General features: G+C 38.5%; 1 protein-coding gene across 1 annotated transcript; it reads right to left on the reverse strand.

Annotated features, from left to right (window-relative positions):
* Positions 1–6,258: 6,258 nt before the first annotated feature.
* On the reverse strand, positions 6,259–26,948 carry LOC100563941 (cytochrome P450 2J4). Its single transcript, XM_062976848.1, has 9 exons — positions 26,474–26,948; positions 22,541–22,703; positions 17,638–17,787; positions 17,268–17,428; positions 16,111–16,287; positions 12,132–12,279; positions 10,678–10,862; positions 9,581–9,722; positions 6,259–8,064 (listed from the first exon to the last, which is right to left on the reverse strand). The coding sequence occupies exons 1-9, from the start codon at positions 26,816–26,818 to the stop codon at positions 7,874–7,876; spliced, it is 1,662 nt and encodes a 553-aa protein (XP_062832918.1). The 5' UTR covers positions 26,819–26,948; the 3' UTR covers positions 6,259–7,873.

Below are 26,948 nucleotides of genomic sequence, written 5' to 3' on the forward strand. Positions count from 1 at the left end.
TGACTCTGAAAACAGTCCTTTTAGATGTGATTTCTGTCTAAATTTCCAATCAAAACTGCATACCTCTATAGGAGCAAAAACATGTTTTAATCCTTCTATGTTGGGCTGAAGGAATGGATTTGCAAACATTCTGCCAATTTTTTTTTTAAAGAGAAGACAGTGATGTAGAGAAACATCTCAGGACTTGGAAGGAGTCATTACTCAGCCGTGTCATAAATCAAAGGCACATTATTTTATTAGAAATTGAAAGGATAGAGGCTGGTATTATATATCCAGTATATATCCAATCCTCATCTAGCTTGCCTGTTCAAAAGGCATTTTCTGTGGTGTATGCCATAAGGTCCTGTATTTGTAATTGTTGCTCTACTGAAATCCTCCTTAAATTGCTTTATAACATGGCAGGGGTTGGACTCGGCTGTTGTGATTTCTTCTAATTATATAATGGAAATTATTATTTTAAAAATATCCTTGAAGTTTGTTATAAAACAACAAAACATTTTTCACCAGCCCATCTTACATGTAGTGCATCAATACACCCACAAGGCTAAAACTCTGTGTGAACTGAATTTTTGAACCTTCTAATGATGTACATGTAATGTATATGCAGTCCAGTCAGAGCTGTCATTATTACCCAAATACAATAATGCTTTGAACCATGCAATTACATCTGCATGCACTACAGGCATGTTCTGTTGTTTAGTTACTGCTGTTTTTAGAGTAACTTACCTTTGTCAATTTTTCTGTATTTTAGCAACAAGATTGTGGCATGATCTGAAACGGAGAAGGTCCATGGGGGTGATACAGTGGAGTTCCCTCCAAACCCAGAGAACAATCAGCAACAACAACAGATAGCACATCACAGTCAACCAACTTTCAGATCTTAGCCAGCCAGAGTCAGCTACTAGGGTTGCAAAATCCTTTGCTTCTAATTGCTATTGGAATATAAATATTTCTGTATGTTTGCATTGAGTTATGTGTTAGTGTGTTCTGTTGTTAGAGTGAAATGTTATGCTGTTGGGTGCTTGCAACTGTGTGTTTCCGGCAGAGCATTCCAGCAGCGCATGGATTAATCACAAGCCAGCTTTATTGATTGCCTGCAGGACCAATAGGACAGGGCTTCCGTTTGAACTGTCTGACCAGAACTTTCATCATGAACTGAGCAATGCAGGAGGTGCCTGCTTGTACTGATAACAACCTTGGCTAGCAGAGAAGACGCCATGTGTCCGGAGAGTTATGGCTTTGAGTAATTGTATATAACTTGTAAATAAAGCAATTAGACCTGCTGGGATCAGCAGTAATCCAAAAAGTCACAGATATCTCTACAGTATAGAGGAGGTAAACAAAAGTTGTGTCTGTTAAATCACAGTAATGTTATGCATATATATCCAACAAAATATTAATACACAGCAGTGTAGTATTTCTAAAATAGATATTACAGGATTAAATTCTCACAAGTATGTGTACATATAGCAAAACAGTTTGAGTTTAATTCACTCTACTGCTTAAAGCATATAGTACAGGGTTAAGCTTTTATTCATATATGCATAAGTAACAAAATAGTTAGAGTTCAATTCACTCTTTTGCAACTTTCTATAACAGTATTATAGTTGCGCAGTATGCTGCAAGTAGTTGTCTTCTTTTGCTTTTCTGCATATAAGGTGGAGGTAGGTAAGTAGAAATGAAGGAAGTCTCTGATATGAGAAGTGTTTGTTGTGTCCTTGAAAGGATGCACGACAAAGAGTCCCGGGTTTTTTATCTTTGTTTCAGGTCGAGCCCTTCTTCAGGTTTTTCTTAAGGACAATTAGGTTGCAGAGACGCTATATTCTCGTTGAATTCTCGTTCCTACATAAATATCAACAGACAAAAAACAATAGATATGCCAAAAGGCACCCACTCACACAGAATGACAGATAAATAATGATATTATGAATGTCAACGAATAAGAAAACATGCATATGATAACTTACATTCAATTCCTGCGTTGCTCTACATAGAGTATTGTACTAAGGTTTTTTTGTTTTCCGTGGTGAGCAGCTAAATTGCCTAAGGGAAGTGATTTATATCTAAATACTAATGATAAGAAGCAGCTGGTGTGGCTTCTCAGTGGAACAGATAAAGGAAAGGAATTTATTTACAAGAAACAACTGAATTCTAATTTATCATTAAGGCCAGTAGGAAATACTGTATTCAATTTGAAGATCCAAAAAGCCTCCCTTTGTAGGAGAAGATTTTTTGTGTCTATGTGCTGTTTTGAATTGATTTTTTTCTAGGACACAGAATTTTAGGCTTGATGGGGGATGTCCTTTCTCTAGGAAATGGGAGTATAAGGTGCTATCACTGTATTTGTTTTTTTATGCGTGATCGGTGTTCTAAGATTCTGGACCTGACAGATCTTGTAGTCATTCCCACATAGAGAAGATTGCATTCACATTGTAACACGTAAATCACTTGGTCTGTTGCACACGTAGTAAAGCTGTTGAGGGGTATGGTGATTCTCAATGTGGGGTGTGTGAATTGTTTTGTGTTTAGGGAATGGACACAAACATCACAATGTCCACAAAAAGTATGTCCTTTGAGGTTGGATTTGTTGTGAGTAGTTGGTGATATAAAGTCTGATCTAATTAGCATATCTTTAAAGTTTTTTGTGCGTTTGTATGCCACCATAGGAGTATTTTGACATCCTGGGATTTCCTTTATCATGTGCCAATGTTTCTTGACTATTTCACAGATATTAGAAGAGAACTGTGTGAGTCTAAGGGGCCAAATTATCCTGCTGGGATATGTTTTAGGTGAGTATCTTAGTAGATGAGATCTGTCAATGTGGTTGACTTTGCGAATGGCTATATTTATAACTCTGGAAGGATAGCCTCTTTCTTGGAATTGTTTCTTAAAGGTATGTGTTTCTATTTCAAAGTCCCATGGGGAGCTAGTGTTGCATTTTAGACGCATGAGTTGTGAGAAAGGCAGATTTGTTTTCAGCTTGTGATGGTGAAAGCTAGTGTAATGTAAGATGGAGTTTTATCTGTGGGCTTACAATAATTTATCACCCTTAATTTATCTTGCATTTTATACACTGTAATATCTAGGAAATTGATTTCATGTTGATTACTATGGCTGGAAAATTTAATGTGTTCATGTAATGTGTTTATCCATTGACTGAATAGTATGGCTGTTTCTAGTGATTTAATTACCATGAATATGTCATCGATAAATCTACCATAGTAGATAATTTCTGGCAAATAGTTATTTTTTTCTGTATTCAGAATCAAATTTTCTTCCATACTGGCTATGTAGAGGTTTGCCAGTGCGGGCGCGACAGGGCTGCCCATTGTGACCCCAAAAATCTGTAAAAAGAATTGTGATTTACATCTAAAATAATTATTCTCTAGAACAATATCAAGAAGGTCCATCAAAAAATGAGTGGGAGGTGCAGGAGGGTTTCGTGTGTCAAGTAATTCTTTAATCACTGTTCTTGCTTCATCAAGTGGGATGTTAGTATATAATGATGTAATGTCCATCGTCATGAGTATCGAATTGGTGGGTATGGTTAAGGATTCTATGATATTGATAAAATGTGTGGTGTCCTTAATGTAGGATGGCATTCTGGAGACAAAGGGTTGTAAATGATAGTCAATGAATTTGGCCAGAGGTTCTAGGATCGAGGATGTACCAGAAATTATGGGTCTACCAGGAGGGGGGATGATGCCCTTATGAATTTTGGGCAAAATGTAAAATACTGGGGTTCTAGGGTATTTGTTATATAGAAATTCGAATTGTTGTAAAGAAATGTATCCTTTAGCTAGGCCTTCTTGGCAGACTGTTAGGATGAGAAATTTTATTTTTTCAATGGGATCTGTAGGGATAGGTTTATAGAAGGTGGTATCATTCAGATGTTTTTCTACTTCCTTTATGTAGTCACTAGTATTGAGCAGAACAATAGCTCCTCCTTTATCAGCCTGTTTCCAGATATAGTCCTGTAGGTTGGCCAGCCTCTTTATGGTATCTAATTCAGATGGTGTTAAATAATGTTATGGCTTTGAGTAATTGTATATAACTTGTAAATAAAGCAATTAGACCTGCTGGGATCAGCAGTAAAACAACGACTGAGCTGTCGTTTTGTTGGTGCCACTTTTGCTGCTGCATCAAGTGGTCCCTATGGGTGAACAGACAGAGAGAACTGACTCATCAAATAGTCAGGGTGGGGAACGATCAATTTATCCCCCTCTCCCCAGCCCCTGACATTATGTCCATTTTTGGAGAGCAGACTCTGCTGACATACACTTTAGCCAAAGTGAATAAGCGCCTCTTATCTGTGCCTTCATCCAGTGTGTGTCTTATTTGATCCTTTGGGATTTTGACATGCTGGATCCCCAAACCCGTGATTTTACCTGAGCTGAAATCACTCAACACATCCCTGAAATAAAGTGACACTGCCAGGCATTTCTTAGCTGACTGCAGTGATTACATAGCTCTATTATGGAGCACAAGAGGATAAGAGTCCTGCAGAGGGGAGAGGGGAGAGAAAATGGACTTCCACTTGGGTGGAATTTTTTGCACTGCCACCCCGCATGATCTTGGCTTCGTTTGATTGATTGCTCATAATGAAAATATACAAGGAGGACAGAGCAAAATGCCTATATTGATTTACATGTAAGAATAGGAAAACAATAGGTCTGATAAATACTTTGGCTCTGATGTAATGTGCAACCACAAAGTGTTTTGGCAAACATAATCTACATGTGCCCAGTGTAAATACTAACAGCTGGCACCTTCTATTGTTCTGAGGAAATGAAGTAATCACATCATGTGGTTCTAATTATAACTCAATGGGCAAGCTTATAATCAGTTGATAGGAGTTCAGATATTTCACCTATCTCTTAGCTAGGAGCAAACAGGCCAGTTTAAATGTTCCTTATCTTTAAGGTAGTAAGAATGAAAATTCTTGTTTCACCCCAATTTGGAAACACTCCCTGTAGAAAAGATTTCCAACAGGCAAAAATGTTGTGGGTGTGTGTGCGAGTGTGTGTCTATGTTTGTTTGAATGCCAGGCTCTTTCCCTCTGTAGTTGGTAATTAATGCATAACACTTAATGATATCACCAAAGACCTTCAGTTTTGGTCTCGAACCTATACTGGCAAAACCTATTTACCAATATGTTGAACAGCATATAGGCAAATAGACAAAACTGATAATGAGTCTTCCTTATGCAATCCATTTCTATGATTTGTTGTCCCCTGAAAAAAATTGGCCAGCCCCTTCCTCCCCCCCCCCAACTATCAACAGAACAAAAACATGAACAACAGAAAAATGTATGTAAGGAGAGTGTGCTTATTCCCTTTTTAAAGTAGAACTAAGCATAGGAATAATGTCTTCCTCAGTAGACTTGTTAAAAATTGCAAAGCACTTGGAATAGTCCATATTTCAAGAAGAGTTTCGATAAGTGAATACAGTGTTCCCTCACTTATTGCTGGGGTTAGGTTTCCGGACCACCCGCAATAAGTGAACATCCGGGAAGTAGGGACACTATATTTATTTTAATATTTATACATTATTTTAGTAGTTATACACTATTTTAAGTCTTTATCAACCAATTGTGTGTTGATAAATCGCCTCCTTCTCCTCCCGTTCTGCTTGAGCTCCTTTTCTCCCCCTTTGGCTTCTCCTTCTTCCCTTCCTTAGGCTGTAAATTGTAATTTTTTGTGATTTATAATAGTCTTTTAGAGTTTATTGAAAAACTGCAAAACAGCAAATCCACAAAAAGTGAACTACAAAGTAGTGAGGGAGCACTGTAATTTCTTATTTTTGCTGGTGGAAAGTAAAATTGTATTACCTTCACTCAGTATTTGGCTCTTGCTTTGCTGTTTATGAAAAACAAAGGAATGGTTGCAGAGTTTTCATTGTAATTGCTTTCCATTTGTGCTTCCATTTAGTCACCTATGTGTCCCATGGCTCCATTTGTTTACAGCCCAGATCAGCTGTTTCAGAGTTTTAAAATGTGCACATGCACTGGAGCATTACATAGTAGTGTAGGACTAGATTATATGCCTTAGGCTTGATCTACACTGCCCTATATCCCAGGATCTGATCCCATATTATCTGATTATTACAGATTATCTCACAGTGTAGACTCATATAATTAGGTTCAAATCAGATAAACCACATTCAAAGTGCCATCAGGCATCTGTCTTGGAAACAGACCTCTGAACAAAGCCAACTTCCAAAAATATCCCGCCAAAAAACAAGCAATAACAAATGGTATCTCTTTGAGATGAAAGATTTAATTACACTTTACATTCTTTCGCAAGATAATCCTACTAGGAACATAAACAATGGGGATAAAAACAGATTAGAGGAGGAGGAGAAAGGTGAAACATAGGGAAAGGAACATCTCTCTCTCTCTGCTTGCATACCTTGGCCTGTTTCAAAAACATAATCCTGCCCAAGAGATATTGGTGGTAGTAGTGTAGCTTTTTATATTGTTTTGTTATGACCAATAATACTCAAATTTTCCATATTAATCTATTAATGGAATGAAAATAACAAGAAGCCATATTTGCTAAAGAAAAAGAACAGGATTTGGGGCTACAGATTAGAGATATAGAACAGATCCTAGAACATTTCACCCAGGTAAAAGCCTTCGAAGAGTCATATCCAGACTTTTCCCCAGTATGCTGGGGCAGACCTCCCTAGCATATCATCGTATAGTAAGCACTTCCAGGAAAATACTATACGCAATACACAATAAATAATACGGTCCTGGCAGAGTGTGAATACAGAGATTGAAAATCACAATAAGAATCACCTTGCAACCATTGGATCTATCTTATATTAAGATTTATAGAAGCTGCCTCTAGACGGAACAACTGTTTTTCAACAAGGAAAAGTTTATATAACAAGAAGGCAACTGCTTATATTCACTATGACCATCTACTGGTCTTATAGCTTATATTTTTGAGTACTGTATATACTCGAGTATAAGCCTAGTTTTTCAGCCCTTTTTTTAAGACTGAAAAAGCCTCCCTCGGCTTATACTCGGGTGAGGGTCCTGGTTGGCTTATATTTGGGTCAGCTTATACTCAAGAATATATGGTACATTTATTATTTTTCTCTATTATTACTGGTATTATTACATTTATTATTTTTCTCTATTATTGTTGCTACTATTACATTTATTTTACTCTGTTTTTATTATTAATAATAATACACTTATTATTTCACTCTGATCTTATTATTATTATTGCATTTATTATTTTACTCTATTTATTATTACATGTATTATTTTCCTGTATTTATTACTATTATTATTGCATGTATTATTTTACTCTATTTTTATTAAAAGGATACATAAGCACATTTACATTGAAGAAGATGAGAATAATGATTTAATCAGAGTTGGACAGTCTTATCATAAATTTGAGCTTTATGTAAATATTCAAAAACATTTAACCTACTGATGCCTCAATTAATGTAATTTTATTGGTATCTATTTTTATTTCTGAAATTTACCACCCTCTGCTTATACTGGAGTCAATGTTTTCCCAGGTTTTTTGTGGTAAAATTAGGTGACTCGGTTTATATTCGGGTCGGCTTATACTCGAGTATATACGGTATTATCTTTATTCCAAGAACTGAGAAAATACAGCTATATTGGTTTATGCCAGATTGCCAGTAGTATTCCTGGATTATGAATGGTGATTTCATAGAATCATAGAATCATAGAATAGTATTTCACAATAAATCAATTTGTACTTTATGACTGGTGTTCTTCAGGTCTTAAGCATAGGAAGGAAATTTGGGAAAATGAAAGGAAGCCTGGATTTGGTTTAAAATTACAGCAATAAAGTATATGGCATTGTAACTATTTTTGTATGTTTTATGATGAACCACAGCGATGAAGAGCGCACACTTTATAAGGATGGGGTGGTGTTATAAATCCTGCTACAGGTTCTTCATTGAGTTTTTTGACTCCTGGAGGCAGCTCGAAACGGAAGGCCCTCAGCAAGTTGACCAAGAAGATGAAGAACTCCATCCTTGCCAGATGCTCCCCCAAACATGCCCGAGCCCCTGCAAGGGAAACAAAGGCAGAAAGTGAATATCTATCCCATTCAGCAAATGGGTGGATCTAAAAACGGGACTATGGATTGGTAAGCCATGGTGTACTCCACCCTCTTAAAATAACCCATCAGATTCAAATTACAAGACAAGCTATTCTGCCTAAACATTGGAAAGAACTTGTTGTTTGAAAGTACAGACTAAATTGAAATGGGCTGCATTGAAAAATGAACTCTCCATCGTTCGGCAATTGTAAACAAAGGCTGAGAAAGGGCATCTTTCAGTGCTTTATGCCTTGCAATCCCCTCTACTTCTTTCATTTGTTTTCTTTCTGGCATGAATAGGAAAGCAGTGTATTTAAAAGACAGTTTTCATTAAGAAGAGAACAGCAGAAACATTTTTGCATTGCTACCTACCAGAAGGAAAATAGTAAGGAACTAAGGGTAATTGATGTGGAAGCTAAGGACACCTACAACAATGTCATTGGTAAAAAGTTTTCATATGTATAATATATATATATATATATATATGTATATGTATAATATATATATATATATATATATATGTATATGTATTATATATATATATATATATATATATATATATATATATATATATATATAACAAATAACATATTTATAGAAATAGGTAACATTATAGGATTAAACATCACTCCGGATGCTAGGTTAGCATTATCAATGGTCACAACAAAGTTGGATTTAGAAATGGAAAAGAAAGAATTGGTGATTATTTTACTTACAGTAGCAAGACTTATAATTGCAAGGAATTGGAAGATAGTAACCAATCTTACACTGGAAGCAAGGTATGGGGAGGTATGGAATGTAGCCTTAAATGATAAACTATTAATGGAAATGAGGGTGTTCAGGGGGGAAACTAATAGATCTGATTTTGATTTTTACTGGTCAGTTTTTATTAAATATGTTCTAGAAAGCGAAAAAAGAAAACATTACAATCTTGCTGTCAAGAATTTTGGATATGACATTTGTTTAATGGTTGATTTATGAATTCTATGGTAAAGGAAAGACCTGTTCAGTTCTTGGTGGTGGGGTTATATGTCTGTAAAATGTTCATTGTTTTTGTGTTTTGTTTCACTGAAAGTTGTTAATGTATGTAAATAAAAACTATTATATTGGGAAAAAAACATTTTTCCTAAAAGCATTTTCATAACTATCAAAGAAAAAGAAAGTGAACTGAAATGGTAAAATAACCTTTTCATCAACACCAACATCAATCATCCATGTCTTTTTCTCCATTTTTGCCTCTCATGGATTTCAATAGGATTTATTAAGAGAAAATCGCTGGCCTCCCATAACTGCATCATTGTGTATCAGTTTATGGTTCTAAATTGCACCATAGTTGCAACAAATGTTTTACTTCCTAGATGAATATGTGCTCCAGAACAGCAACTGCACTGACTCACAAAGGGCAGAGGCTGCACCAGATCTTATCATGGAAACTCCCCAGAAGACACATTGATGAATCACAAGTTGCTATGAATTACTTTTACCTGCACCAAATCCCAGATATTCTTCCCTAGCAACAAAATGTCCATCCTGGTCCAAAAAATGTTTTGGATTGAACTCATTAGGAGACTCCCAATGCTCAGGATCAAGAAGAACAGAGCGTAGATTTGTTATAACGGTTGTCCCCTGAAAGGCAGAAACAAATGTCAGACAAGCAAGCATATACACATCTCTCTTAGAAATTAATATTTCGTGGGAATGGGCTGTCTGTGTTGTTGTATGGCAGGGTTGTTGTATGTTTTTCGTTCTGTATGGCCATGTTCCAGAAGCATTCTCTCCTGATGTTTCACCCACATCTATACCTCACAACCTCTGAGGATGCCTGACATAGATGTGGGTGAAACATCAGGAGAGAATGCTTCTGGAACATGGCCATACAGCACGGAAAACACACAACAACCCAATGGCTGTCTGATCACTTATCTTAACCCTACTAAGGTTTGTTTTTGTTTTGTTGCTTGCAATCGCTGATATCCTTCATCATGCATGGATAGCATCTAGTTATCAAATGGTTGTGCAACACCACACTTCAAGTACAGACTGACATTGTGCACCCACATGTCTAATCTCCCAATATTATCTGTGCTCAGCTATTCATTTTTAGATTAAACTGACTCATGTTTAAGTACTGTCTAACACCATAGTGTATAACAGTTGACAACTTGTTATTTCGCTTTTTGGTATTTGCTATAGACATCTGTGCCTCTTGGATAATCTCCCAATATGCCTTCTTGATACCTTAGTGTGCAATAAATAATACAAAGTTATGGATGACTCTAATCCTGGTCTGGAGTGATGAAGCCCATTTACACGGACCATGTAATACCAGATTAAGGAGAAGCAGGTGCATGTGAAACAAACCAGATCACAGGTCAGGCTCAGGAACTGGGTTGAGGCTGGGCAGTCACCTGGAAAAGGTAACTCCAACATAATTCCAGCAAGGTTTTGCCATGCAATATGGTTTACACCTACATGTGCAGAAGTACATTATGTGGCCTATTTTGGAAAATTCCAGTATGTTGCTTAACCCTATTTAAGGCTTCAAAGGGCATTGTTATGCACATATATCTACATTCTCTACCTTAGGGATAAGAAAACCTCTCATCTTCACATCAGTGGCAGTTTGTCTTGGGACTCCAAATAGGGAGGAATATTTTGAACGCTGGATCTCATGAAGCACGGCATTTGTATAAGGGAGCTTCTTTAGATCTTGATAGCTGAAGGAAGAGGAACTCAAAACATCTTCTATTTCCTTGTAGGCTTTATCTGTGGAAAAAGATGGAAATGGAAGGAGGCGAGTGGGGATGGGGCTATCCTGGTCAATCTCTCTTGGTAGGGAATTCCTCATTCTGGGACTAGCCACTGAAAAAGGCCCTCTTCTCACATGTTCCTACCAAATGTGATTGAGTAGTCCATAAAATGAACAGAAGCCGGATCTGATTTTCTTTCTTCTCTGATTTAGCACATTGTTGAAAAGATGGGGCTGTGGTGCCACAGCGGGTTAAACCACTGAGCTGCAGAACTTGCTGTTGGCAGTTTGAATCAGCGGAGCGGGGTGAGCTCCCATTGTTAGCCCCAGCATCTGCCAACCTAGCAGTTCAATAATAATGATAATAATAATAATGACCCAAAATGCAGACTGTGCAAGGAAACCGACGAAACCATTGATCATATCCTCAGCTGCTGTAAGAAAATCACACAGACTGACTACAAACAGAGGCACAACTATTTGGCCCAAATGATTCATTGGAACTTATGCCTCAAGTACCACCTCCCAGCAGAAAAGAGCTGGTGGGATCACAAACCTGCAAAAGTATTGGGAAATGAGCACGCAAAGATACTGTGGGACTTCCGAATCCAGACTGACAAAGTTCTGGAACACAACACACCAGACTTCACAGTTGTGGAAAAGAAAAAGATTTGGATCATTGATGTTGCCATCCCAGGTGACAGTCGCATTGACGAAAAACAACAGGAAAAACTCAGCCGCTATCAGGACCTCAAGATTGAACTTCATAGGCTCTGGCATAAACAAGTACAGGTGGTCCCAGTGGTGATGGGCACATTGGGTGCCATGCCAATGATCTCAGCTGGCATTTGAAAACAATAAACATTGACAAAATCATGATCTGTCAACTACAAAAAGCCACCTTACTGGGATCTGCACGCGTCATCCGAAAATACATCACACAGTCCTAGACACTTGGGAAGTGTTCGACTTTTGATTTTGTGATATGAAATCCAGCACGTATATCTCGTTTGCCGTGTCGTACTATGTCTTTGTGTCAATAATAACAATAAATCTTTATTTATAGCCCACATTTCTCCCTCATGGGACCCAAAGCGGCTCAACACAAACAACAATCAGAGTACATCAACTATAAATATAAGCATAATGAAATAAACAAATTAAGAAAAACAACTACAATATACATTTAAAATTCACGTGGCATTGTATCTAGACATGTATTACGTTTTACTCCTGTCTATAAGATAGGATCTTTTCTGACACTCCTGATTAATTTTCTCTTTTACCTTGAATATCTGGATGATTTGCCAAAAGGAGGACTGCCCATTTCAGAGAAATGATTATTGCTTCTGTTCCAGCGAGAAATAAGTCATGAATATCCTGAGCCAGGTTCTCTTCATCATATGTTGAAGTAGGATCATTCCTCCTCTGATCCTGAAAATAGGAAAGATGAAGTATGACTTATGATAGACTACAAAGCTTCTCTTCAAAGCTGTCTTTCTATGTGTGTGCATGTGCCTTCAAATTGCTCATTGATTTATGGCGACCTCATAAATTTCACAGGATTTTTAAGGCAAGGAGTAATGAAATGTGTTTTTGCCATTTTCTTCCTCTGAAATATGGACTGCAGCTACTGTAGTCATTGATGGACTCCTTCCATGTAGTAACCAGGACTAATCTTCCAAGAACAAATGGGATCTGGTGCCTTTAGAGTTTTTAGGTCCTATTTCTAAAGCACAATATTATTATCCTGGTAAAACAGGTTTTGTAAGTGTGTGGATTTGGGTGCTATTTCAACAGCAGAACTCCTAGCCAATAATTTCTTGGCAGAACTGAGGTGCTGATCCAGGCTTTATGTCTATATTATACAGCTCTTCTGTTTCTCTGGTCTGGGATTTAATGAGAATGTCTTAAGAATTGGGCTATCCCGGGCTTCCAGTTGACATGGAGGGCAAAGATTTATCTGCCCCCAACAGCAATGATTTAGTGTCCTCTAGAGTACTCTTCAAGGGTCAGGAAGATTACTTAGTCTTAAATAAATGGCCAAAGTTGATGTGCAAACTCTTTAATTAGTAGCGGCAACCCAGGAGAAACTGCAAGTCCCACAGAATTTCCTTATGGGGAGTGTTCAAGGCTACCACTCCTCAAAAAGGCAGCATCATTGGGAGGAGAGAAAAGCCACACACATGATCAGATTGCCGCTGTTTTTCATTAGCTAACAATACCAACCAATTCAACATTTAAAAAATTATTTTTTCTTTGTTTTTGTTTTTTCCATACCCTTGGAGTTAAATGGAATTAAAGAAACAGAGAAAGACAAAGAAACATCTCAAATGTGGAAGAAGGAGGGGAAAAGAGAAAATTATTTTAAAGCAAATTTTTTTTGAATTTTGTATGTTTTATATCTTAATGCAGCATTGAATTATTGCCAATTTGGAAGCTGCTCTGAGTCCCTTTCAGGGTTGAGATAGAGTGGGGTAAAATACAATAAATAAATAAGAGGAAGACGAGAATTAATTGAATCCTTGGATCACACAACTAATGGCAGGTATACAAACAGAAAACAGATGAGATCATTTTGAAGTGTATTTATTAACAAACATTTAAAAGAAGAAAAAGGAAAAAGGAGATAAAAGGAGGAGAATATTTGTAGCAGAATGTGAAAGAAGCTTTCAAAGGAAAATGTAAAGTGTAGTATCTTCCCTCAAAGAAACAAACAATTTATAGATACTGCAAGTTGTCAGACTAAAAGAAAAGGGAGTAAAGCCTTCTGGATAATTTGACCTTGAAAAAAGTACATGGATTCAAAAATAACATTCCACTCGATTGTGCTTTTCCTGCATGGCAAAGGGTCAGACCAGATGGCCTACGTGGTCTCTTCCAACTCTAATATTCTATGACACTATGATTCTGTTTGAAGGCAAAAGAGATCCTGTTTTTAACAGAAAGATAATCAGCAGAAAGACAACAGGTGACATCTAGTGGACAAGTCCCATAGTGTTTCAATTAGTTCAAATGTTTGATTAGAAGGAATAGAAGGATATGGTTGCTTACCTGTAACCGAGTGGTGATCTGTGAAATCGCGCATTCGAATCAATTACTTCCATATGTGCAATTTCACAGAGACCACGAAGGAGAAAACAGATTTTAAAATAAAGATTATTTTAAAAACATGAGTAAAAAAAGAGAGAAGATGACTGGATAGACTGGATGATATAATAAACAGGGTCAAAAGCATGGATACTAAATTTGGAAAATCTAGTTTATAAATTGGATCAATTGAAGCTAATGCAAAAAGAAGTGATGAAGGAATTGAGTGAAGTGGACATATGGGTAGATGAAATTGAAGACACATAGGACCAGCATCAAACAAAAAGGGATCAATTGCAACAACAACTTCCATCAAAAATACTGAAAGAAAGTATATTACAACAGTGATTGGACTGGCTACAAAAGTGGTTCCCATTTAAACCAAGTGGCATTTCTCACAATGCCTAGAACTCAAGAAAAATGCTGATTTGATCATCTGCAGAAAGGCCCAGAACCCAGGAACTGAACCTGGAGAGACAGACAGATCAGACTTTTTGGATAAATTCTGAATGTGCTACAGGGAATAAAGTCCCTAGAGATGAAGTTAAAGCATTTGTCAAGAAATCTATGCCCTCATTATGACAGACCATGCAGAGCCAGAATAGGTTTCTACAGTCACTTACAGACCCACCACCAAGACTCTACCCTTGGAAGATGATCATACTCAGCCAGTGATCGCCTATTATGAGGATGATACTATTAGCTGAGCTGTTATTTCTTATCCCATAAAATGTGTTAGACTTGGCAAGTCTTACCAATTTTCTTTAAAATTCGTCAATGACATGGGAGTTAGCAGTGTCTGTATCTAGTTGCATTCCATGTCCAGATAGTAAATTCAGATTATTCACATCTTTTGACAATAGAAGCTATTGCTGATAGGAGCAATTTTCCAAAAGCCTGAAGTAAATCTCACAAGGTTAAAGCTTCTTTCTTCTTTAAAAATTGAAATTAAGTTATTCTTTTTTGTTATGGGCTTAACACAGCTGCCACATTACAATGGGTATTTTTTTCCTAACTCTTGTCTTCTCTGGCTCCCACGGCAAAAGCAAATGCTTTGGCAAGCTATCAGAAGAAGAATCTTGATCTTAACAAAAATCTCTTCTTCTTCTTTACCTGAAGGAATGCCAGCACCAGACCAAGATATCTCAGAACAACAGATGGTGAATTCTTTCCCTAGAAGGTTATCAGAGGAGAACCGTGCAGTCAACGATCTTTACCAGGTCTCCATATCCACAGATTCTGCATCCATGGATTCAATCATCTACAGCTTGGAAATAATAAAGAACATCAAAAAAGCAGATTGCGATTTTTACCATTATATATATATATTTCACAGAATGGAATTTGGACATTCACAGATTTTGGTATCCACGGGAATCCTGTAATCATACCACAGTGGATACCAAGGTCCCATTGCATTTCTTGTTGTTATTTATTCATTCAGTGGCTTCCGATTCTTTGTGACCTTATGGACCAGCCAAGGCCAGAGCTTCCAGTTGGCCATTGCCACCCCCAGCTCCTTCAATGTTTCCTGGAGGATGGACTGGTTGAATCTTCTTGCGGTCCAAGGCACTCCCAGGATTTCCCTCCAACACCACAGTTCAAAAGCGTCTATCTTCCTTTGCTCAACCTTCATTATGGTCCGGCTCTCACATCCATAGGTTACTATGGGGAATATAATTGCTTTGACTATGCGGATCTTCATTGCCAGTGTGATGTCTCTACTTTTCACTATCTCTTCGAGATACCGAAGGAGTGAATACGCAATCTGCATCAGCAGTAATCTTCACACCTAGAAATACAAAGACTGTCTCCATGTTTTCCCCCTCTATTTGTTACTTATCAATCAGTCTGGTTGCCATAATCTTGGTTTGCTTGATGTTTAACTGCAACCCAGCTTGTGCACTTTCTTCTTTCACCTTGGAGATAAGGCTCCTCAACTCCTCCTCACTTTCAGCCATCAGAGTGGTATCATCTGCATACCTAAGGTTGTTAATGTTTCTTCCCGCAAGTTCCAGGTCGCAGGATCTATTCAGCATTCAAGTTGAATAGGTAGGGTGAGAGTATACAGCCCTAGTGTACTGCTTTCCCAATCTTGAACCAGTCTTTTCTTACTGTTGCTACTTAGTTGCCTTTCTTAGAATGGATATAATTGGACACAAAGCAGATACTTACTTTCTCTATTTCAAGCAGAAAGAAATCAATGAAATCCCGTGGCTCCTGAAAGGACTTTTGCTCCTTATGTTTCCGTATTTCTTTCTTTGCTAATGAAAGTACCATCTCTATGGTATGCAATGCCTCTTTGTGGGGCCCTGGAAGATGCTTCATGAGCCATGGAAACATTTCATATAGCTACAACAAAGACAAAAGCAAAACCCCGCCATTACTAGAGCAGAAGCAATAAAATTCAGTCCATGAGCTAAAGAGCTTTGACACACACAAGTTGCTTTAGGAGAAGAAAATTTCTGAGGATTGTCTGATGCCATTTTGGTGTCTTCCAAGCACTGCTAAGGACAGTTAAGGGGGCAAGACAGATGTCATCCACATTCCCCAGTTTACCCATTTCCCAAGTGGAAGTGGCTCAGTTGATTAGATGGTTCAAAAGCCACAGATCTTTTGGATTATCCAAAGACTTCAGGTAGTGTGGGTCAAGACCACGTTAATGTCAGATGAGCTCGATGCATCCTATAATGAGCATGAAGCTGATCTGGTTCCCTTGTAGGGATAACAGCAGTTCAAGGTATGCCCTAAGACTTGGGAAGGCAGCTATGTAGGAACTATACAAGATCCTGAAATTTTAAGATAGATAATTGAACAACAAGGTTAGGATTGTTCAGGCCAGTTTCTAATTTCTAGGTTTCTTTGTGAAAGCTGAACAGTGAAGAAAGGAACAAAATCAATTCATTTGAAATGTGCTGCTAGAAAAGGTTCTACAGACAGCATTGACTAAAAAAGACAAAAAAATTGATCCTCAAACCAATCTAACTCTCACTAGAAGCCGTTTAGATCCAACATACTGTTGTCTAATATTGTTACATATGATGTCAATAATGCAGTTTTGTCATACCTAGGTTAGACAATGCAGATTTTGATATTTTCTGATCATATCCAACACTCAAAACACGATTGTAATTGTTTTCTAAATGTTCCTAAGGTCTTGGAAGCATTGGAAAATCTATCTGGTTGAATGGAAATGAAAGAAACCAAAGAAAAAATACTTACGAAATAAAAGAGACTGGTAGAGCACTTTGGTTTATCCAGTGTTAAGTGAGAAGGCAAGCTTTGCTTATGATCTTGCAAAGGTGTCTAAAGTGGCTTACCAAATGACTTACCAAATGAAATGGACTTCCTCCAAATTTTAAGGAATATGTAATGGCATCAATCAGTTCCTTGAAGGTTTCATCTTCAAGGGGAAACCGGTATCCAAAAGTCATGGCACATATCACATTGGAGACTGAATTGGTGATGGGCAATGCAGGATCAAATGGCTGCCCTGCAAATCGAATTCTATTAATATCAGGCAAATGCTTAATACCCTGAATTACATTTTCCATTGGAGGAAGGGACTATTGGGATTTTGTCCACTTATGCTTATATTAGAAATCAACAAAAATATGACAAATTCCACATCAAAGAACAGTAGAGGCCACATAAACTTCTGCAGGTTGACAGATGGTAGCATCATCTCCTAATATGACATACCTTTTTCACGTGCAAAAAGCTCTACAAGCTGTCGGGATTCCTCTTCTATTTGGCCCTCCATGCTTTTTTTCCCCACTCCCAGTTTCCGCAGCGTAACTACGCCAAACCGCCTCTGCTGCTTCCAGGTATGTCCATTTGAAAATACAATACCTGAGGGTGGAAGGAATCAATACGTAATTATTACAAAATTCAGGTCAAATATGGCTAGGTTGCCACCCTAAAATACCCAAACTTTACTAAACACACACACACAGTCACCACACACATGCAGCCATGGGCCATCTCCCTCACCAATGTATATTTTTCCCAAAACAGCTGTTATGAGATTATTAATTTTATTTATTTATTGTGTCAGAAGCAAATTGCGGATGCAGTTATCTATATACAAAAATGTAATGTTCATTTTACTATGGAGTAAACAACAAAACCACTGGACCAAGTCACACCAAATTTGGCCACAAAAGACATAGCCATCCAAAATATGTCTTTCAATGAAAAAAAACCTAGAAAAATAGTCCAAATTACAGAGAATGAGGAAGAACCTTTCTCCCCTTAACTGCCAGTCAGAAAGATGTGCTCTGCTGCCTTTAGGCCCCGCCCCCTTTAGGCCACGCCCCCTTTAGGCCACGCCCCCTTCATGTCCTAGCAACTCCCTCAGCCAAAATAGCACCCAGAGGACAAGCACTTAGGCCTCATCCACACTGCCTATAAAATACAGATTATCTGACTGGAACTGGATTATATGGCAGTGCAGACTCAAGGCCCTGCCAACAGCTATATTACCCAGAATGCCAAGGCAGATAATCCACAGTTTCTGCTTTGAACTGGATTATCTGCCTTGGCATTCTGGGTAATATAGCTGTGTAGCAGGGCTTTGAGTCTACACTGCATCTAATCCAGTTCAGTGTGGATTTTATACAGCTGTGTAGAAGGGGGCCCATATAATCCAGTTCTAAGCAGATAATATAAGATTATAAATATAATATGTAATAATTACTGTGGTATAATAATGCAGAGCAATATAATCGCTAAAACCAGGACAGTAAATAAAGAGCAACACTCTGAAAGCAGGGAAATTGGGAATTTCAGAAAGGAAACAATAAGGGCCAGCTAACACCTCCCAACAAAAGATTCCCCCAGGCAGGAAGCAGCCAGGCTTTGAAGCTGCAAGGCCATTAAATGCTAATCAAGGTGCCTAATTGCAGCATTCATATCTGTCACACCAAGACTATTAATTGCTATTCGAACTAGCCAACCAAGATTTCCCCCTAGGTGAAAAACCCCCAGGCTTTGAAGCCATGAGGATACTCCGTCACATTCAACCTGGCCTAGCAAGGATGCCCTATGGAGAAAGCAGCCAGGCTTTTAAACTGCAAGACTATTCAGTGCAATTCAAGCTGGCCAAACACTGATTCCCATAAGCCTCAGCAACGCGTGGCCGGGCAAAGCTAGTAATGTATAAAAAAACACAAACAGAGTTAAAAACCACAAATAGAGTTTTAAAAAACACACTTGGTATTATATTAAATTTCCTTTGACTAGAAACAGGTGCCTCTGGTGTCACTGTGAGATCTTCCATTGTGTGCATGGCAGGGCTCAGATTGCATTGTAGGAAGTGGTCTGTGGTTTGCTCTTGTCCACATTCCTATGTCATGGACTCCACTTTATAGCCCCGTTTCTTAAGACTGCCTCTGCATCTCGTGGTGGCAGAGTGCAATCTGTTCAGTGCTTTCCAAGTCGCCCAGTCTTCTGTGTGCCCAGGAGGAATTTTCTCATCCAGTATCAGCCACTGATTGAGGTTCCGGGTTTTACCTGTCACTTTTGGACTCCCATTTGCTGAAGTGTTCTTGTGAGTATCTATGTAGATCTTAGGAAACTGTTCCTTGATTTAAGGTGTTGGCATGCTGGCTGATATCTGATTGGAGGATGGGTCATAGATGTCACTTCTTTGGCCCTTTCACTACCGAATGCTACTTCTTCGTGGGTATCAAGTGGTGTAATACTAGCTAAACAGTACAATTTCTCCAGCTTGCTTAATAATAATAATAATAATAATAATAATAATAATAATAATAATAATAATAATAATTGTGTTGTCGAAGGCTTTCATGGCCGGGATCACAGGGTTGTTGTATGTCTTTCGGGCTGTGTGGCCATGTTCCAGAAGCATTCTCTCCTGACGTTTCGCCCACATCTGTGGCAGGCATCCTCAGAGGTTGTGAGGTATTGTGAGATACCTCACAACCTCTGAGGATGCCTGCCACAGATGCGGGCAAAACGTCAGGAGAGAATGCTTCTGGAACATGGCCACACAGCCCGAAAGACATACAACAACCCTATAATAATAATTATTATTATTATATTCCACCTTATTTCCCCAAGGGGACTCAGGATGGATCACAGTACACATACATGGAAAACATTCAATGCCGTTTGGAGACAGGACAGAACAGAATAAGACAAACAGAAGGAGGTATGTAGTCTTGAAGTCCAGGTTCTTTTTGTGTCTTGTAGGTTGAGGTTGTACTCAGATTCAGTCACAGGAGGTGCTGTTGCTTCATTCTCTACGACAAAGAGCCATCAGGACTTACTCCTTCCAAATTCCTCTCTGTCACCGCATTTCTGGTCTTGTTATTTATGGTGTTGTAAAATACCTCCCCCGCAATTTGTGGTACCTAATTTCTCTATTTACAGCTTATAAGCTGTTTTTGAACTGCTTAGGTAAACAGTGGGCTGGGCTTGAGGTCGAGTGCTCACCCCAACCGGGCTTTGAACAGGCCACCTTTTGGTTGGTAGATTTTATTACTGCTGGTGATTTACCAGCTGTGCTACAACCCAGCCCCAGATACTGAAGGTTCATAGGATTCTTTTTTATAGCCAGGATGGAGCTATGCCCCTTTCTTCTCTCTTCCCAACCCTAGTAACATCCAGGGAGGAGGAGAGAGAATAAAGGCAGAAGGTTTTCTTCCAGGATTTCTTACCACATATCCCTGTTTCTGGGAAACTCAGTGGCGTGCACCGGTTGCTGTATAGTTTTACGATTGAGCCCTCCAGCTCCTAACTCATGATTACTTTTGGTGGGGCTCCATTGTAAAACTGTAGAGAAACCGGTGCATGCTGCCATAGCAACATGGGAGGCTTCCCGTGTTCAATTGAAGACAACGAAGGGAAGCCAGGCAGTGGACACTTCGCACTGTGGGATAAGGTGGGGAAAAGCCAGGCAATGTAGCGCATGACAGATTCCCCCTGCTCCCGGCCAGGCACCACCGGATTCGCTTCAATTCATGGCGATTCTGGCAGCCCATCTGATGAGATTGGTAGCCTCAGCTGCTGAACAGACCCACATATAAATCAACCCAGGGTTTCAGAGTCCATTTGTTTTTACCAAGGAATTCTATTTATACAAGAGTATATGCTGTAATTGTTACTTAAATGTAACTATGAGATATGTTGAAATGAAATATGGCCCTGAAAGCCTTAATGAAAAGCCATGTCTATACCCAGCACTGAAGAGAAACAAAAGTTTCCCTACTCAGCTTCCAAATGGAAAGTGCTTTACAGCCTGTCATCTGATTTAAAAGTGTACATACAAAGTAAAGTATAGATCTCATACTCAACATGGTGAAATTGTCTTATTTCAATTTGCAACACCAATAGTGTATGACATAGTATGGCCTGACTCCACCTGTGCTACTGATTTATCTTTGTTTTATTTCCTGTTTAGTGCTTTTGTCTCACAAGTTTGCCATTGCCTTTTTCTGGGGTTCTGAGGCTGCCATATAATGCTGTGTCAGAATGCAGCCTCATAATCCAGTTCAGTGCAGTTCAATCTACATTATATGAGTCTATACTGACCATTTAATGCAATTTAAACTACCTTATATGTCTGTGTAGAAGGGGCAACCCAATGAGTTTTCATGGCTGAACGGGGATGTGAACCCTGGTCTCTGTAATCATAGTTCAATACTCAAAAGCTACACTACCGAAAGACACAGTATAGTTGCCATTTTTACAAGTGACTTTCTGAGTGTAATGTCCAACCAACCACAACTTTCCCCAAAGGATGATTTGTCTTCATATTGCTTCTCTGGAGAAAGATCTACGAGGGTTGAATGAAAAGTAATGCCTCCACCTTCGAAACTCCTCAACAGATGGCAGTACTGGTATGCGAAAGGTCCTGGCTTGTTCAATAGACTCTCCTCTACAGTTCCATTTGGCGGGAAATCTTAGCATTGAACGGTTGTGTTGTTAAAGTGCGAAGTATGGAACCCTGTGCAGACAGTTGGTCAATGCAACTTAAACAACATGCAGTCATTGAATTCTTGACAGCAGAAGGTGTCACCCCAAAGGAGATTCCTCAGAGAATGCAAGCTGTTTATGGTGATTGTGTTGATGTGAGTACTGTGCGTTGTAGGGTGAGTAAGTTTAAAGATGTTGAGGTGGGAACATCTGACTTGCGTGACAAACAAAGAATTGGACATCCTGTGACAGCAACCACCGAGCTTCACAAGCAAAAGGTTGACAGATTGATTCAGGAAGATCGTCGTATCACTCAGAGAGAAATTTCAAGCATAATCGGCTTTTCACAAGAACATGTGGGTCACATTATTGCTTTGCTTGGCTATCGGAAGATCTGTGCACGATGGGTACTGTGGGACGCTGGTTGCGGAAACAGAGTGTCGACTTCTTCCGTGACGGCTTCAGAAAACTTGTTCATCGTTGGTAGAAATGTATCCAATTGTCTGGTGATTATGTGGAAAAGTGAATAGTGATAGTAAAAGAGCACATCCTAAGGATTATTTCTGCATTTGATTTATTAAAATATTCCCATCCAAACCCAAGTAACGAAGGTGGAGGTATTACTTTTCATTCAACCCTCATAGTATAGCATTTCACCACTTACCCTTTCCTTTTCCTATAGTTGTAAGAAATGGACTCTGTGGTCGCTCTGAGAATTCTTCCGAATGATCAACCAGTCCTTCTTTCACAGCTTGAAATCCAGACAAAAACACAACTGGCATATGTCCAACCCACAAAGTAAAAATGTTTCCATATTGTTCTGCAAACTGCCATTTGGATCAATGCAAGAAGAAAAAGAACAGTTACAATCTGTTGAAGCAATGGTTTCAGGCCAATATAGGAATAGTAACCATATCCAGATCCTTGCTTCTGATGTTTCTGGCTGGAAGAAGTCAGATCGGCTCTCACCCTGATGTCATTCAGAAAAGATGTGAAGACTTTTCTGTTTGCAATAACCTTTAACTAAGCACTTTATGGTCATACAAGGAATTTTAAGCTGATTTTAACTTTATTGTTTATAATATGGATGATGCTATAGAGCATTCTTGAAACTTATTGTTTGTTTTTAGCTTTGATTTTATGTTACAACGTATCTTTTAAGATGATATGAGCTGCACTGAGTCCACCTGGAGGAAGGTGGCATAGAAATCTCCTAAATGAATAAATAGTATCAACCCCACTCCCTATTTTAGTTTAGATTTTAGTTGAGAACTGACCTCTCATTTTCTTTAGTCTCATTAAATCATCTCTCTCAAACTACTTATGTCATAAATGTAATGCCTTTCATTGGAGTTGATCATATAATGTCACTGCTCTTTTGCAATGCCTCTGTGGCATACTGTTTGAATAGTGTTTCTTTTTATCAACACCAAAATTTCCTCATAACAAGCTCAATTTCCTTTTCTGCCAGTCACCATTGAATGGTCAGTAGATGTGCTTTGGGTAATTTCCTTACAATTGACAAAATTACCTTTAGAAACCTCATCAAGCCATTTTTTTTCACTAGTGCATCTGGAGAAGTAGTATAATGCCCATGAAAAACCATTCATATATATAAGTCAAAACATGTATCTCTCTGTCTGGACCGAACATGGCATACATATCCATCATGACCAACTTTTGGTTTGGGGGCAGTGATAGGGAATGATGGAAGTTATGTTTCATCCATAATCAAGAGTATCCCGAATGTAACTCACAATGGATCTGGACCAGACTTAGCACACATTTACCCATCATGACCAAATTTAAAATCTGGCAGGGCTTGGGAGGCAATCAAATAAAATGTTGGGAGTTGCGGTCCAACCACATCAAGAGAGCAATGTGAACCCTACTGACGATGGATCAGAAACAAACTTGGCACACGTTCCCATCATGACAAACATTAAATACATGCAGAGATTGGGGGTCAATGACAGAGGATGATGGGAGTAATAGTTTATCCACATCCTTATGCATTTTCTAATGGGATCAATGACTTTTTCTAATGTTCATCCTTGCAAAATACCTAACTCAGGTATCACCAGGTGACAAAGCTAGTGCTAAAATAAATGTGCTCGTCTGAAAGGTGCTGCTCGATTCTTTCACCCCATGCAACCCATACTTTCCATTTAATGCTGAAACAGACTGCTACAACCACTTCTTTCATGTCTGTTCAATGTTTTTCTAAGCATGACTGGGCTGTATGGCCATGCTCCAGAAGAATTCTCTCCTGACGTTTCACCCACATCTATGGCAAACATCCTCAGAGGTTGTGAAGTATCCTTGCCATAGATGTGGGTGAAACGTCAGGAGAGAATGCTTCTGGAACATGGCCATACAGCCCGGAAAACACACAACAATCCTGTGATTCCGGCCTTGAAGGCCTTCGACAACACATGACAATTGTACTTTTCCACTACATACAAAATTTTTTGCAGAGCTTTAAATCCTAATGCACTTACATTCCATGGGATTTCTTGCAATCCACCTTCCCCTTCAGTTCTAGATAACATCCAACCCCTCATCTACATTCCTATTTTTATCACATGTGGCGTTTATGAAATAATTATGTTGATGAGATGCTTCCGTTAATGAAGTTTTTTCACCCTGGTTCCTTTCTTGTCATCAGTTGCACTGAACACTGAAGACTGTGTGAAGCCGATGAAGAGAAGACATCTGATTGCATGCACAGAAGTAGTCTGTTAATTGTACATTCATGCACTGGGGGAATATTTGGGACAAAAAGCAGAGCTGGGAAAAGTTACATTGTGGACTGTAGCTGTGTCACACAATGTCTATACTGCCTAGAAGATTCTGAGAGTAAGCACTAGCAGTAATATCTCCAAACTCTGTCAAAATTTTAATGAAATTACTACAACAACCAAACATATTAATAATAAGCTTTTGTATCAAACATTTACCTATGTGTTTTTGTTTTATTGGAAGTCTCATTGCTTGCACAGTATTATTGCAAAGTATTATTTTCATTCTACATTCATGCACTGTTTATACCACTGGGGGATTCCTTGGGACAAAAAGCAGAGCTACAAAAAGTCATTTTTTGAACCATAGCTGCAACACGGCATGCGCGTTCTGTCTAAGACAGCATTTCTCAACCTGGGGGTCAGGGGTTCTGTATGGGAAGTTTGGCCTAATTCGATCATTGGTGGATTTCAAGGGGTTCTTTGATTGTAGGTGAACTATAAATCCCAGCAACTACAGCTCCCGAATATGAAAGTCTAATTGTGTTGGCATGGATGTGGGAAAACTGGCTCATATATTCATATATGGTGGGAATGTGATAAAGTACAAAATTTTTATAACAAGGTAAAGAATGAAATTGAAGATTTAACAGGACATAAATTGATTTTGAAAAATAAAGAATTCTTCATCCAGAAATTAGATAAGGACAAAATTACTAAGGACTGGGGGGAAGTTATAAAAGATACGATAGTTGCTGCTCAAGCAACAGTTGCTTTGGGTTGGAAAGAGCAAACAAAGTGGGAAGTTTAAAAATGGTATGAATATCTAGCTGATTTTATGCTTCAGGACTATATCCTTGAAAAGAGAACTAAATATATATCAGGCCGGATAAAAAAGAACTGGGATCTGAAATGGGGAAGAATGATAGATAAAGTCAAAGGACAAAGAAAATATAAAGAATTGAATCATTCTCTATTTACGATTGATCAATTAAAATAATATCTGAAAGTACTGTTCCCAGAGGGTGGGGGGAAGGGGGAGGGGTGAAAAACCATTTGACATAAATTAAAAAAAATAATAAAAATATGAAGGTCTATCTTCCCCAAACTCCACCAGGGTTCAAATTTGGGCATTTTGAGTATTTGTGCCAAGTTTGGTCCAGATCCATCATTGTTCGAGTCCCCATTACTCTTTGGATGTAGGTGAACTACAACTCCCAAACTCAAGGTCAATGCCCACCAAACCCTTCCAGTATTTTCGGTTGGTCATGGGAGTTCTGTGTGCCAAGTTTGGTTCAATTCCATCATTGGTGGAGTTTAGAGTGCTCTTTGGTTGTAGGCCAACTATAAATCTCAGTAACTACAACTCCCAGTTGACAATATCCAACCCCACCAGTATTCAAATTTGGGTGTATTGGGTATTTGTGCCAAATTTGGTCCAATGTATGAAAATATATCCTGCATATCAGATATTTACATTACGATTCATAACAGTAGCAAAATGACAGTTTTGAAGTAGCAACGAAAATAATTTTATGGTTGGGAGTCACCACAACATGAGGAACTGTATTAAGGGATTGCGGCATTAGGAAGGTCGAGAACCACTGATCTAAGACATTCTAAGAGCTATATTTTGAGTAAGCAATAATCCCATACTTGCAAAAAGGGATAGACTAACCTTAATATTATTACAACAAAACATATTAATAATAGGCTTTTGTTTCAAACATTTACCTATATATCTTTTATAATTCACAATTCTTTTGTCCACAGCCACCATAGAAAAACATTCACAATGATCCTCATTAATTTTGTTCAAATTAATGTCATTGCTTAATGATTTAGAAAAAAAGTACCTGCATTGGTGTGTCTACATTATATCCAGTTCCAAAGTTAATTTTCCATATGCCTCCAATGAGAGGAAGGGCAAGAGGTCCAGGTGGAAAATGTTGGCGTGACCACTGCTGCTTCAGAAAGTAGAGGAGCAGAAGAATCGCAAGCAGAACAATCAAAAATATCCAGGTCCCCTCCATTCTCCTGCCTTCTTTCTCTTTGATGATTTCCAACCAATTAAAGGGGAAGTTGGTGAAGTGTTCTTTCCTCTCTCTCTTTCCTACTAACACACACACAAACACAAGGCATTTAAATAACAAGCAACTCAACTTCTGATGGCCCTCTGGGCATAGGTCATAATTACCCATTACAGTTTGCAATATGTTTGATTAATTATGATATGTCATGAGTGGCTCAAACTAATTAGAGGAAAGGCGGCTTGAACATAGGACCAATATGTACAACATATGTACAGAAAAAATATTGTATCAAATTGAA

The sequence above is a fragment of the Anolis carolinensis genome, chromosome 3 (genome assembly GCF_035594765.1).
Source record: "Anolis carolinensis isolate JA03-04 chromosome 3, rAnoCar3.1.pri, whole genome shotgun sequence".
Lineage (NCBI taxonomy): Eukaryota > Metazoa > Chordata > Lepidosauria > Squamata > Dactyloidae > Anolis > Anolis carolinensis.